The 16,629-nt window shown below is 36.5% G+C and overlaps 1 protein-coding gene across 1 annotated transcript in view; it reads right to left on the bottom strand.

Annotated features, from left to right (window-relative positions):
- Positions 1–10,818, bottom strand: part of LOC139737844 (uncharacterized) — a 28,456-nt gene extending 17,638 nt beyond the window's left edge. The window contains exons 1-2 of the mRNA XM_071648517.1: positions 10,764–10,818; positions 992–1,119 (exon numbers count right to left, since the gene is read on the bottom strand). Of these exons, the coding sequence (XP_071504618.1) occupies positions 992–1,119; positions 10,764–10,818 (183 nt within the window). The remainder of the gene's footprint in view (positions 1–991; positions 1,120–10,763) is intronic.
- Positions 10,819–16,629: the final 5,811 nt, after the last annotated feature.

Here is a 16,629-nt window from a genome sequence, read left to right as displayed (position 1 = left end):
CAGGAAATTTGGTGCGGGATTTTTACATGCAAATGACGAAGCATAAGCAATCAAGGGAACACTGTTACGGAAGGGAGGGACATCCTGGTGGTCCAACAACATCTCACACATTCTGACAGCAAAACAAATCACCACCACCAATGATATCACACTTAAAGTAACAAAAACTTTATTCTTCCCTCGCCTCAAACGGCATCGTCCCAGTCTCGATCAATCTTTTTTTTTTCTCCAACGTGGTCCGAATAGGCCACACCCACTTTGTAAAAATGCATATTCATAACAACACGAAATAGTTCATGATAAATGAATAAATAACTGAACATGCATGCAAGGTCAAACTGAAAAGAACAATCGTATTAAAACGTGGCAATATGTATCGTACATTAGCATGTTCATAATAGTTATGACATTATCCGCAACCTTCAATAACATACGAATCAGGGTCTTACTTGTCAATTTAGCAACTATACAAGAGTCAAAATTCGTCATTCATACCATGGGTACTATTATGGGTGTTAGAATCCGATTTTATTCAAAAAAGTTCAAGCCATTTACGATTTGTGTGTAGGTCAATGAAAGGCTAATGAGACGATTACATCAGCTTCATATTTGATCTGAATATTTGCATTGTGCCATTGTGACCACTGTTTTGTAATATCATATTAAGTCTTCTATTTTAGAGACCTTCTTGATATATATCTTATGATGGTTTTTCTATACTTTTTTTTTTTGGGGGGGGGGTTGTTAGCGAGTCAGTCAATCGTCAACCTGGAGCTGTAGCATTTCACACACAAATACACACATCACTTTTAAAAGAACAAATAAACAAACAAACAAAGTCGGCAGAGGAACTTGATTCTCTGTCAAATGATTTATATGTCTGACATAACTTATGATCTCAACAATAACCGCGACTGAGAATTACAGTTTTCCAGACAACAACACAATATTGATGACCATTAGTAATGTGATAATGAAAGATACAACTTACCATTTCGCCCTGCATTGTTTCAATTCTCCATTCCCTTTCATCATTTGGATGGTACTCGAAAGGGTAATTAGGAGACACAATGGTGGTAAGGGGCGATCCATACTGGACTAGATCAAGAGCATCCACGTCTACAAAAGAAAATATAAACAAAAATATCTTCAACGAAAAAACATGTAAAACGAATATGATGCCATTGATATTTAATCTCATCCATAATCACGTATATTTTTTTACCATGAGCTATTATTCGCTCACTTGAAAGAAAGAAATAAAGAAATAGATGAATTAAGGATTTGTACAAAAACAGAATCAGAAGATGATCCGTGATCTATCACGCACCACCTTTAATTTGATGTCTACATTGTGCATCATGAAGGATTTAAAAAAGAAAAAGAAAAGAAAAAAAAGGTGGGACTTGCGTGGCAATAAACACAACAGGATATACAAACAGGAAGGAAAAGGAATTGTACAAACATTCAAACGAACCACAACAGAGCAAAAAATAAAAATAAAAATAGAAATAACAGAAAACATGTTCATGTGGTCATTTTAAGAACAGAAAAAAAGTATATTTTAAAGTTATACAAACATGAAGACGAACCAAATAACATTAAAAAAAACAGAAATATGCGAAAATAATGTTTACGCGGCCATTACCTTGTAGAAAAGTTACATCTTATATAAAAGTGTGACTACGTCTTTTGAACGCAGTGAAAAAAAAAGAGCTAATGATGCTTGGTGGAAAACAGAACTTATGTGAGCCGACAGTCTTGACTCTTCCTGTTAGAAGAAAAAATAACAACAAAATAGATACGACATTGACGAGGGTTGGCCTTGACCTAGGCTTGTGTTGTATCCCTCTTCCTCCTTTATACGGTTTACCCACATTTTACTCGAATCGATCGATGTCCGCTTCCTGGTCTGTGGGGATCAAGGTGGAGCTATTCATTCGCACGTCGTTTGTTTCATACAATGGACACCGAAAACCCAGACGTAGCAATGTTCGTGCGTGTCGCCAGATCCGCCGGACCATTGTACTTTCATCATCTCCTTTCCTACATCTTCGCCTTTCTTGTATTTGCAGTTCTGATAACAGGGTCTCACTCTTTTCTTTTTTTGAAAAGTTCGTAATTTGACTTATGATTTCAAAAATATGACCTTCTCATCACTGGTGTTGTAACGAGAAAGAAGTTCTTCTTAGAAGAACTTCTCTCTGTACTTAGAATCTAAGTACAAATTTATATTCGACCTCCTGAAAAGATTTCATGAACCTTTTTATCTCTTGTAAAGATTTGGCGCTTTTTATATCATGTAGATGAGATTTAAGAAAAAAAAATAATTCATTTTTTTTTTCTTTTTGGTCAATGAGAGCCTGAAAGTGCACTGTGACGATCCAATATTGCTCATACGCAATTATTACTGTCCCGAAGTGTCAGACAATTGGTCTAAATTTTGAAAGTTGCAGATGCCAAAGATATTAATATAACACATACAAATTGTCTTCTGTCTACTTACATAATATAGCATTTCTCATAAACAATGACTTTTATGGTTTTATTATGTTCCTCAACAAACAAAGATGACTTTAGGTGATTGAGTGACTGGATTAAAAAGACATCGATTCCGTTAGACCCTTCTGGGGATGAGTTCTGTCATAGTTTACTTTTCAGGCTCCGTTTGACTCCAAAATGATGAATTTACTGAGGTTCCAGAATGATTTCTGTAGCATGGTAGGATGTTGGATTCAGAAATCACGAATAAACTCGTTTTTCTGTCAAGGACCTTTTACTCCGGGCTCATTATAACCAAACCAACAATTACAGATTAAGGTTCACATTTGATAGATATTCCTGTTCCCAATGAAGACTGATGGACATGTTATTTTTGCCTTGCGTTATCATTATCACGAGAACGGATCAGGTAGGAGTTCATATTTATATTGCTCGTTTTGCAAGGGAACGCCATACTGCCCGAGTAAGTGTGTGGACATTAATGTTTGGTTTTTGTTGGTTGTGTATATGTTAAGTTTTGAAATAGGTGCGACTAAAATGTCTTCTACTTTCAAGTGGCAAGAATTTCAGGAATATTATTTCAGGAATAAAGTGAGTATTTGAAATATAAATTATGCATGTTGGCATGAGTTATCATTATCATTAGATAGGATCAGGATTTCATGTTTTGCATTGCTGGCTGTGCAATAAAACGTGAAATTATCCTTATTTCATTATCATGCGACTACCATGTCTACCTTCTCCATATAAATGATGATTGAGGAAATTGTATCCGCTTTCAAGTGGCACGAATTTCAGAAATACATTTTATGACTTCTTCTCTTGTATTCAATGGGCAATTTTAAAATTTTAGGATTCACCGTGAGCATGATTTCAAAATTTGAATCTTTCGAATTTCTGTGAATAGGATCTTAAAACTTACACATTAGATAGATTCGTCAGAATGATTTACAAGGAATCCGCACATATTGGTAAAATAAAGCATTGCTTATTGAAACATGTTTTTATGAAAGAAATCAGTACTTCAATTAAAACAGAATCCAAGCCGGAGCTGCCTTGGGCATTTATTTTGATAGAGGCATTCGCGCCTGTAATGCGGATTCTTTTTTATGTCTCTGAGACCAATACATGCAGATAATTCATAAATCAGTTGGCAGACATGGAGGTAGTTAACGAATTTATCTATATTGAAAGATCATGTAGTTAATTTGGGTACTAGACATAATGCTTGGATAGTTTGAGAACGAGTGAGACCAGAGACCACTTACAAGTAAATACAGACCACAAATAACTCAGTAGACGATACAGATAATTCATGCACCAGTCAAACAAAAACAAGATTCATTTATTTTACTCTTTTTATGATGCCTTTTGGAGTTTACAAACATAAACACAAATTACACAATCGGCAGGACTCGGATAAACATTACAGAATATATCGGAAAAGGTATACAAACATACGAAACAAAAAAAAAAACAGCAAAAAAGGCGAAAGCCATGTTTATGCGGCAATTATCCAAGAGAAGATTGACAAAAGGTTTTACGATGTCTTTTGAAAGACGTGTAAAAAGAGCTGTGATGCTTGATGCCGCACAGAACAAACGTCAGTCAGTGGGCTTGACCTTCTATTGCAGGAAGAAAAAAAATCACGAAATCGACGGAGGTTAGACTTGACCTAGACTTGTTTTGTTTCGCTTTACCACCTACGGTTTACCTACTCGAATCGATCGATGTCCCTTCTTGGGGGTCAAAATGGAGCTGTTCCTTCGCACGTCGGCAAAGAAATACAGTTTTTTGTTTGTTTGATTGATTGATTGATTCGCACCATGGAGGCCGAAAACCCAGACGTACAGTTCCTCCACAGACATTGTTCGTACCCGTGCGTTGCCGGCTCATTGTACCTTTTTCATTTCTTTTTCTGTATCAGTTTTGCGGTTCAGATTTTTTTTTAAGAGTTCTCCTTTTAACTTAGGATTTCAAAAATGTAACCTGCTTATCTAATGGTCTCGTAAAGCAAAGGAAGTTCTTCTGAGCAGATCAATTTTTGGTGTCCAGGAAAGATTTCTTGAACTCCTATCTTTATCGTTTATTCATTTATATTATTTTTTTGTTCGTGTGACTACGCTTGACTGAAGGTGTCATCGACGTTTGACGGTTTTTTTTTTTTTCATTTTCTTTTTGCAGGGGCTATCTTCATAAGTACAGATTTTTTTTTTGTATCTTTTATTTTTTGATCAATATGAGTTTTAAAGCGCATGGAGAATAACGAATACCATCCTTTTACTGCCCCGAAGTGTCAGACAATCGGTCTAAATTTTTACAGTTGCGGTAACCAGTCAAAGGCACGTAAACATAACACACACACACACACACACACACACACACACACAAGTTTTGTTTGTTTTGTTGTTGTTGTTGTTGTTGTTATTGTTGTTGTTTTGTATTGTTGGAAAGTTTGCATGGTGACGTAAATGAGGAAGAGAAGTTTGAGGTAACACCATTTGTATGGAAAGCTTGTGTAAAGGACTGTTGAAATTTTAGATGGAGAGGAATGGAGAAGATAAAGATCATAGTATTCCTTTTACACTCTCCCTATCTCACTTCCTACTCTCCTCTCTCTAGGTTCTTTTCTCGCCAATCAACAATCCATTCAAGAATGAGAAAATCTCATTTTCCACCTTTTCCGCGCATTTATCCGGACTAAAAACAGATGGAAAGGGGGAAAAGATATGTCTGTCTTATGATTAGGCAAGGTCATATGATCGAGCGCGAGCGAGGGAATCAGTAATTTTTAGTCCAATGACACGAAATCAGTCACATTCTGAGGTTTGCTGCTTCTAACCATTGGCGTTTTTTCAAAGACGTTTTCAGTCTGAAAAGGAACATCAGCCAAATAAGACCGGAATTATGGAATTTGTCATACGATGCATGATTACGCAGTCACCATAACGTGTACGAGACATCTGTATACTTATCAAGATGCGCATAAATCAGGTGGTAACGGATCTCGCACTTCAAAGTGGTTGGATTCGGTGGAAGTTCTTTCGCTATACCCCAATTATACAGAGATTTGTCTTATCGGTCACTCACCGGAAGCAATTTTTGTTGCTTCCGGCTACCAACCGAAGTGTATCGGATCGCAGTCTAATGAATTCGACTTGGTTGGTCGACTATCAGTTGAGCGTCAGACATGTCGCACGTGATCCTCATCTGACGATCTTGCCTCATCTGATTATCTTCCCCCACATATCTGTCTTTCAAATGTATGCCTCGGGGGGCTCAGGGACCAAGACTATGCAGATAATTCATTCACCAGTTAGAAGACAATGGAGATAGTTGACGAACCAGTCTCAAGTCATCCATATATCAGAAGTTGTTACCCAATTAATCAGCAAAGAAAACTACACAACGTTTGTATAGTTTACTAATCTGTTAGAATACCACGTAGGCCTATAGACAGTAAAATAATTTCTTAATAATTTGGTAACTACATTTCAGGAAGAAATCCACGTATCATGTTTATAGATGTGGTTCATGAACCAGTAGAAGGCCATCTAGATAATATGTGCATACCAGACATAGGTGGGGATAGTATACGCACTTGATAGTCAGATCGAAGTCAGCTGCCACCTAGCTAGGAATATAATTGCGTTATATCATGGACCAATTTTTTTTTTAACAAGAAATTTATTTACTTGTTCTATGTGTCTTCCTTGTGTTTTCAAAGAAGCACAAGAGACAATCTTAAAAGCAAATCACCGAATCTTGATTAAACATATTAAGATATATCGTCGGTTGAGAATGAGAAGGGCGTTAAGTTGTCTTGAACACTATGGGTTTTGTGACAACTTAACGCCCTTATCATTCTCAACAGACGATATTGAGTAATTATACAAACATCAACTAAAAAACATAAGAAGCATGCACAGACATTTATACGCGTAAACCGTCCTAATGTGATCATTGATAAAATTTTGGCAATGTCTTTGAGCGCAGTGCGAAAGGAGCTATGACTGCTTAATGCCACACAGAACTTACACATTTCAGTCAGTGGGCTTGACTTTCTCTTGCAGAAAAAAACAATCATGACATCGACAGCGGTTAGACTTGACCTAGACACTGCTAGACTTGTGTCGTTTCCCTTACCTCCTACGGTTTACCACTCGAATCGATCGATGTCCGCTTTCTTGGGATCAAGATGGAGCTGTTCCTTCGCACGTCGGCAGGAAATTCAGTCTTTTGCTTTTTGTTATTTTTTCCACACCATGGATGTTGAAAACCCATATGTCGTTCCTATATATATATGTATATACATGCATGGATACTCTTACGCATTGCCACTATACTATTTCATCTCCATTTTTGTATTCGCAGTTCGGATGACACGATGACAATCTATTTTTGAAGAGCTCGTCACAACTTGAAAATTTTGACCTTATGATTCAATGGTGTCGTAAAGCAAAACAAGTTCTTCCGTGCAGATTCACTCTCAATGTCTAGAAAAAACACCTCTTTTCTGTTTTTTTTTTTCCTTTTTACTGTGCGTGTGACTATCTTGCTAATCGCTTGACTGAAGGTGTCATCAGCGTTTTGGTTATGTTTTTTTTGTGTGTGTGTGTGTGTGTGTGTGTGTGTGTTGTTGGTTTTAAGGGGGTGGTGGGCAGAGCAGGGGTTCGCTGTCAGTTAGTTTTGATTACAGTAATATGGGATTATAGATATAAACGCATGTGTTAGGCAGTCGGTCTAAATTTTGACAGCTAAAGTAAACATAAGACACACAAATTATTTTCAGGTCGCCAATCAATCTGTATCTTCTCTGTTTATAACTTGGAATAACACTTCCAGTAAACAATGGGTTTAAAATTAATGCTTTATAACGTAATATAGGTTCACCCGCCCAAGTTCATCAGATTTTTGCATTCGATTTAATGATGCGGTTATTTAAGTTTGAGTGAATTAGAACGGTCACAAAGATTGACATTCAAAAAGCTAACTCATTCTTATTCATTACATTTAATTTCACCAGCCTGCGATTTCATGAGTTTCTCACACAAGGTGTAAAAAGCGCATTCAAATTACAAGTGCAAGTGCGACGCATTCAAATTCGCATCAGCACCGTCGTGGAGAGTGTAAAGGAATTCAAATGCACGATAAGGCAAACAACTATATTACAAAGTATGGCCAGTCTTTATCGTTGTTGCTTTTATTCTTTGAAGTTGCTCAGCTGTTTGAATATGCAAACTTAATATACCTTGCAGTGTGATTTTTTACTCATTCAATTAGCTAATAACTCGTATAACTCCACTTTCAAACACATACATTTACACTTTGTAATTCATAAACGATTTTAGCCGCTGCTACATTACAGAGTAATGCATGAACATTTCGAATACGGACAGAATTAGTGGATGAAGCATGACCTTGACAACCAGCAAAACTGGCGATATAACTTTGGTAAAATAGGTCTATCTACAGCTGATCCAATTGCGGCAACTTATGATATGGACACGGGAACTAAAGAATGGAATCAAAATGGATTAACAGTGATTTGGATGTATATGGCCCCTAAGATATTCTGGGATATGGCTATTTCCTATTTTTTAGGGATGAATTGAAAGCGACAGAAAGGTCGACAGGAAAGAAATACATCCAATACAATTAAGATAATTGAATGAGATTCTGAAATCTGAAATTAAAATGAAATTCATCATCCAATCGTATGACAGTGAAAAAAAAGGCCCGTAGAAGTTGTGTACGTTGATTGAAATCGAACATTCAAAGTGCAAAGTTGTGTTCTTATAAATGAAATTCAAACTGGTATTTGGCAGGAAAATGAACGTCTATCCAGCTGGCGCGAAATTGAATGCCAACTTTGAGTCGCTAAATTGAATGAATTTCTCTCTAAATTGAATGAAATGAAATCTAAAAGGAATGACATAGAATGAAATTGAACACTGAAAGAGTTAAAATGAGCCGTAAGATTAGAGCAGTGAACAAAATCGCTTGAATTTGAACGCGAATAAATTCGAATGCAAATTTGATGACATTGCGCGGGAAAACCTAAACTACAAGCAAAGATTCCGCACAGATGATTGTGCGTTAGGTGTTGGATTATGATGACTATTTTTTTAAGTCACTTCTGAGGAGGAGGTCTGTCATTATTCGACTTTTCAGCCTCCGTTTGTGTCCTTACAGATAAATTCACCGAGGTTCCGAAATGATTTCTGTTGGTTCAGATTGTGAGTCAAGGATCAACTCGTTTTGTTCAAGGACCTATTACTCTGAACTCAGTATAATCAATCCCACAATGACAGATTCAGGTTCACAGAAGATAGATCTTTTCTTGTTTTTAGACACATTCTGGCTTGACTTATCATATCATTGGAACGGATCAAGCAGGATTTCATATTTTACATTGCTTAAGTTTTAAAACAGCTGCGACTATAGCATTTCTTCCTTCTCCACCCATAATTATTTGAGGGAATGATTAGCTTTCAAATGACACAAATTTCCGGAATATATCTTTATGTAATGTTTTCATTTCATTCAATGGGCTATTTTAAGATTCGAAGACTCATCAGTGAGCAAGTTTTCAAAATCTTAATAATTCAACTTGAATATAATGAATGGAGTTTCACTACGACAGGATAGATTGATAAGTCAAAATGATTAATAGACCTACAGGACATAGGCCTATATTGGCAAAAATATATACTGCCTAAAGATTGAAACATGTTTTGTCAAAAGATTATTCTAATTTCTCCTGAGATAGTATATGCATGGAATGTAACTACGCCTACTGACTTATCACTCAAAATAACGTGTGTGTTCGATTTATAATTTACAATTCAGTGATTAATCTTCAGGTAATAATACATTACACATTATTCCTATTGTTGATATCAAACCAGGGATAAGACTCACAAATTGACTGTTTATAAAGTTTAACAATGCAAAAGTGTCTCGTAGAATAATCTATTGCACAATATAAAGGACAGGGTCAAAGTAATGTTGCAAGAAAAAGTGTTCATACAAATTAATGTGGGTTTTTTTTTTCATGATTAACTAACTCATTAAAAGTATGGTATTGTTACACATGTTAAAGACACTCATATACACATAGGAAGTCGGCTGAGTAATTAGCATATCATTGCATTAATACAAAGCCCCTGCACAAAGTCAGTGATGTTTGCAATCCATTATTATTAGTTATCCTATAATCAGTTTGAAATATATTATCCTTGTCAAAATTTACATTCTAGCCATACTCTTTGAGAGTGATATCCGCGGTAATATTGTCTGCAAGCAATTTCCATCATTTGTCCATGAAGAATCGTTACATATTATTGAAGCCATAAAGCAGCAGACCCCACATCGCCGTGCAGTAGGCCCTAATAATCATACTTCTCTCATGTCACAAATTATCTCTTCCAAATACACTGCTAACAGATAAAGCACACACCAAAAGAAAATACCACTTCTCCCTCAATGAATTTCACTTTGTTGATTTGCAACAGCTATATTGAAAAAAAAAAAGTTTACACCTAGATAAGAAATCAAAAAACGAAGTCCTGTGATCATGGGCAGGCAACACAAGATAACACAAAAAACTAAAAGAAAAAAACAGTTTGTCTTCGTCTGTCGGTCGAACAGCTCGCTTTATGTACAGTAACATTCGTGTGCTCTTAAAGAGTACGAAATCTACTAAGCAGAAAAAAAAAAAAAATGTCGACATCACTCTGTAGCATTTGCTTTCAATGACAGAAATATTCGATACTGTATTATGGTAGAATGGTTGGAGTGTCCTCGTCATTTGGTTTTGACGGTCCATTGTATTAATTTCTATCCTGCTTACGTGCGATTACAAGATTAATTGTAATGATACTATCTTATGTTATCAGGGACTGTTATGTGACGAATTTTTAAAAACCTTGGTTGATTTGTTATTATTGTACTTTATTTTGGGAATAGTTGGTATCAAGTTGCATTAATTGGTCAGACTGTACTAGGTCTTGGAGAAAAAAAAATACAGAAATAAAACCAAACCAATTACTCTTAAACTCTGTGATACGCACGGAAATAACGCGTTCTGACTAATTAGAAGGTAGAAACTCAAAATGTCCATACCTTATTGGAATGATGCTAACAATAGTATAGTTTCACAACACTGAAACTTATCCCAGTAATCCCACAAAATTGATAGGTGTTTAGATATTCTACAATAATCCAGATTTAAAAAAAAAATCACGCATTAGACTTACCTGGAAGAACCAGAAGCAGACAGAAACACGGCAGCCATGCGAGCTGTCTCCTCATTTTGGACGAGATATACGAACAGATATTGTCTTGCGTCCGACTGGACTTCGGTGCCTCGGACTCACTCTTTTTAAAGGAACGAACGGAAAGTTCCTCACTTTATGTTGAGGGCGCTATTCATCAGACAGATAGCAATAGCTGCAGCTGCCTATATACTTAGTGAAGATCCCAAAACTGTAACAAATGTTGTCCTTTTCGTTCAATATAATTAATTTTTAATTTAGTTGTAAATTTCAAATATTTCAGTAAACTTCATACAAAAAAATGAAAGGATTTGCTGTTAAATTAAGACAATGACTGATGGCAGTGAACTAATTCTTCAAATCGCAGTCCGTGAGGAGGCTGGAAATTATGACAATTATGACTTGTCTCGTAATGTTCCATTGCTGTCTTTTCCTTGGCACGCATAGCTTCGACTTCTTTGTAAGACCACTCTAAAATAATCACACTTGTACGAATAAGTTGCTTTCATGCATAATTCCTTTGGGGGACGTTTTTAGTTCCAAGTTCAAAATCATATCTCTCCTTTCGTCCCACTTAAAAGCAAGACAACATTAATTTATTGCAACTGATTGACAAATTGCCCTACATCGACGTAAATAAGCACTGAATTGATCATTGTTTTAGTAGTAGCCATGAGAAAAAATCACGGGCGTACATACTCAAGCAGGATTCGAACCTACGACCTCCTGATCACCGGACAGGCGTCATCTCCATTAGACCACCGAGCTTTCGAACGACAGCAAGTGTTGGTTCTAATCTGTCAATCAGTTGCAATGGAAACATCTCAACGGAAGAATTTAATGATAACATTAATTTAGTTGCTGAAAGTAATTATTATAATCATACGGGTTTGTTTGTTTGTTTGTTTGTTTGTTTGTTGGTCGACGAGTTACCAAAATTGATAATTCTTATCCACGCTGTTGCACATGTTCGTAACCTCCCCATCCAGCCCCCCCCCCCCCCCCCCCCCCCCCCCCCCCAAAAAAAAAAAACATTAACGGGTGACGCTAGTTATTCTGAAGATTCGTTATTCTACAACATACCGTATACCTATATTCGTGATTGCGACAACGAAATAGGGTTCCTTAACCCGAATATTTGTGGCGTGAGGATAGTTATTCTGAATGTTTATCAGTCCCAAAATGTTTGTTTGCAAAAACCGATAAGTCCATATTTGCCAAATAGAGATATTTGCGATTAAAGATCAAGAAAAATAAGGAGAATAATAAGACAATTTTTGCTTCTTTTGACCATAACTTCAAAAATGGCCCTTTATATGTAGTGACCAATATATCATTACGAAAAGGTATTATTTTGTACTTTATGACAGAGACAGTACTTCAAAATCTTCAAAAATGGACTTATCGGTTTTTGCGAACAAACTCTTCGTTTGTTATTCCGGTTTAGTTAGTTCGAAAATGGACAGTTATTTCGAAGATTCGTTGATCCGAAAAAAGAAAGAAACAAAGAAACACACAAATCCCTTTGGAGGACATTCTTACTCTGTATGTCTCTCAAATAAAGCGATCTTATAATATTCACATTGGTGTTAGTGGGTTTTTTTATTATAAAAAACAACAAGTCATGATGAAAAGTAGTTTTTCTCACGCACTTGTGACATTGAAAATTTATCTAAATCCCATGAGAACATCAATTATGGTAATATTGTCAACTAAAAGTAACAATGACAGAATGCTTTTCAGCAATTTTCAATAACACATTTATCAGGATAAATCCACGTAAACTAATATCCTCCTATTCTGTTCAGGTATGATTATGGGTCACTAATGTAGCAACTGCAGCAAGACAACAAGGAAAAAACGAAAAAAAAAATGTAAATGTTGCCATACGGAGAATGAATAAATCAAATTAAATCAAATCAAATCAAATCAAAAGGCAGATGTAGTGACGGAATAGATCATCGCACACCCATTTCGTTCATATATGAATGTCAGCTACTAAAGCTGCTGCACGTTCGACTCATTCCCCTGTCCCACCTCCCTCCCCACCTCTTTCTTGTTACCAGAGGTGAAGTGATGGTGTCCATCCTGTACTTGTACGGCTTGCATGTATTCCATTTATTTTTCGGACCAAGTTTACCATCTTAACGTAGACACTTCTTACTATGTGTCGCTGCAATATTTCTGAAAATTAAAAATATGATTGAAAACCTCTCAAAATTTACAGTTTCATTCTTATTTCCCATCATATTATATCCTTAATACTTAGATCAAACGTCTCCCAATGATAACGCTGATTACATTCTTAATGTAACAGCCATAATTAGAACATTCGTATGAAAACTTGTGTCCATATCGTCAAAGGAAAATATCAGGAAAGCTTTAATGGAGTCGCGGTGTCAAAATATGAAATGTGTTTATCTTCTTGGTCTTTTTCCTGACGATTTTCAGAAATCTGCCCCTCTAGAATGTATTTATTAGCGGTACTTTCACGACAATGTGGCTAATCTTTTTCCAGTACACTTTTGCGTATCTTGGTATTGGGCATGCTTATTGTTGATTACAGAAACTTGAATATAAGGTAGCAGTCTAAAACGCGCCATATTGATTTGAATCATTCACGTACAAGTAATCGACAAAACGCAGAGATACAGCACTAGTCAGCCGTAGCTAACTTAACTTCTTAGATAAAACTGACAGAGCCAGTTACACAGTCCAGAAAACCCATACAAACTATGTAAGCTACACTGCCTTCGTAGATTCATTAACGGGTTCAAAGAACGTGGTAGCGGATGGTAAGAGAGATGCAATTGTGGAAATGTTTTGAATGATATCATTTAAAGATTTATTACAGTAATAACAAAAATAAGACTTTTATTTCATCATACTCATATCCGCTAATATCAGGATATAAATGAGCAGAAAGTAATAAGGGGTTTAAAATTGGTACTGTATGTTAAAGAGGAATGGACTGTTTGGTTGAGTGAAATCACAGACATATAAAAGTTGGTGAACAAAATAATAGTTTTTAAAAAGTTCTTTGGAAGCATGTACCATAAAAAACATATTGGACATAATTCATCTCTATCCACCTCAAATCAAAGTCATCATTACAAAATGTCTTTTAATATCTAATATTCAAATGAACTGTGCCACAGCATGTAGCAGGGTGCAATCAATTGTATCCGCCTTTTCAGGGTGTCACTTTGTTTGTACAAATTCGGCCTTTGTTTGCGTTAAAGAAGAAATTGATTCATTTTAACATTAGACCTTCAGGAATTATCTTGGGAATTGACCTAGGACCCTCAGGTATGAAAGAGAGGTTCATAATCAAAATCTATCCCTTTCAACATGACACTCATAATGAACTTTCTTAGTTTCAGCTACGGTGGTAGGTCCAAATAGCTGAAAATGATATAACCTCTGGCTGTTTCCCTTCCTACCAAATCATGTCATCGCAGTACATTTAATTCTAGGGGAAGTTTTGGCCAAAAGTAGCAATTTTATCAAAGGTTCTTCTCAATTTAAACCTGAGCTGTGACCTTCCACCCCTCATTCCTTTCAATGGATAATAACCAATAATTCCTTTCAGTTCTTGCTGTCTAATCATAATATCTCTGGTGAATCTTTCTTTTACATTAAAAAAAAAATGTTAACTTCAGAGACCATAATGACAAACGGCCTTGAGTGATGAGCTACAACGCATTTTTTTAGGCAAAGAAATCGTTGTAAATCTTATTTCAGGTATTGATGAAAGGAATACAGAATTGATAAGCCAACATTAGGCCTACTATGTCAACTTATAGACGGAGAACTGCTGTTGATCTGTTACGGAAAAGTACAGAGTCGCTCTTTTACTTCTTCTTCTTCTTTAAATTATTCAACACTTTCTGAGAAGACGACTCGAAATTCAATCGAGATTTGAAGCTATTAAAATATACATACATACAATATCATAAACAAGTCAATTTGAGTCACTCGTGTGGATATGACTATTGAAAGTGATCTCCCTGGAGGAGCGGGTGTGGTAAAGCGTCTGCACGCGTCGACAAATATAGCGTGAATATTCTGCCATGGTAATGAAGCTTAAACACAATAGAGAACCAAATAAATTGCATCGGCTGTGAGCAGCTTTTACAAAATGCGAGCACTATATAGAAAATGTGTGCAAGACTGCGTGTCTTTGAAGTACACTGTATAGTCAGTCTTAGCTTCACTGATATTAAAGGGGCATTGCAGACAATATTAATCATAAATATCTATAATACATGTACCCTGTAGTATGTAAATCGATTGTGCCATAGATTAGATGTAGTCTGGTACAAACGAACGGGAAGTTCTCATGCACCCTCTCACCCCATTTTTAAAGGGACTGTGCACTATTAGAAGCGAGAGTAAGGAGAACGAAGAGAGAGGGCTCCCTCTCTTCTTTCTTTTCTTTTTTCTCTCTCTCTCTCTCTCTCTTTGGTAACCCCAAGAGCGTCTCGTTATATTTTTGTCGTCGTCGTCGTCGTCGTCGTTGTTGTCGTTGTTGTTGTTGTTGTTGTTGTTATTCCCGAATCAAACAAGCGTCACATGGGGGACATTGGCGGCTATCTTGGCCGCCATCTTGATATGGCCGCCACGATTGATGATGATAATAGGTTCCCACTGCAGCGGTTTGTTTTTGTTTTCTCCCCTTTGAATTCATTTGAAATAGCACTTTATGTCCGTAATGTCGCTTGTTGTTTTAAAGCACAATGACCCCGCATAACATTTTCAAAAATGGAACAAACTTGATACACTTGTACTAAAAACAGCGTTATACACTGTACTGCTGTACGTTACATACATGTAACCTTATATCCCAACAAGTTCATTGTACAGGTACATTATACGGTAGATGAGTTGAATATAGTGTACGGATACAACTAGAGTCGCGATACGAGGTAAATTAAAGGACAAGTTCACCTTCATATACATGTGGATAGAGTGAAGGCAACAATATTAGTAAAACACATCAGTGAAAGTTTGGGGGAAATCCAACAATCCGTTGAAAAGTTATGAATTCTTAAAATATCTCTGCAATCACCGCTGGAGAAGGACTACTGCAGTGTATGATGTCATTATGCTTACAACGATATAAGGAAAATAAAAAGAGAATTTCACAAAATTTGACTTTTTTAATAAAGTGCACATTTCTTCGACTTGTTACTCACTTATGTTAGGGGTAATATCATTCCCCCTGACTTCTGAAAGAGAGAAGTCGAGTGTTCTTTTATTATGTGAGAAAAGTGAGAATATCTTGAATTTTCTTTATACTTTCTTTATTATAGTTGTACTCATATGACATCACAGTCTATAGTAGTCTTTTCATCCAGCCGTGACTGAGCAGAAACATAAAAGATTCATAACTTTTGAACGGATTGTCCGATTTTTCTCAAAATCTCATTGATGCCTTCTACTAATTTTGCTGCATTCAATCAACCCACATGTCTATGAAGGTGAACTTGTCCTTTAACCTGTCTGAGACCCGACGATTTCGTTATAATGAGGCTTCAGTCATGACGCTACACACGCTACACATACACGCTATAAACGAGCTTTCCTTGGGGGACCGGAGCACGTCGCCATTGTCACTGAACACTTTGTGATATCTTTTAACCCTAACTTCCTGGGGGGGGGGGGGGGGGGCATAATGCCCCCCCCCCCCCTTCGCGCGACATCTCCGCAACGCGAGAACGCATCCACATGGCGATTCATGACAATTTACCTTGAAGCCTTGCGCAACTTTTAAGACCAAATTTGCGACGTCCGTGTACGCGGTTTCGAAGTTACGCAACATTATGTAAGTGCATGTCAGACTGAA

Source organism: Diadema antillarum, unplaced genomic scaffold (genome assembly GCF_040938485.1).
Source record: "Diadema antillarum isolate AM-2024a unplaced genomic scaffold, OU_Dant_1.0 seq00000709_RagTag, whole genome shotgun sequence".
Classification (NCBI taxonomy): Eukaryota; Metazoa; Echinodermata; class Echinoidea; order Diadematoida; family Diadematidae; genus Diadema; species Diadema antillarum.
The sequence above is the reverse complement of the archived record's forward strand: the minus strand, read 5'-3'. Positions and strand labels throughout refer to the sequence as shown.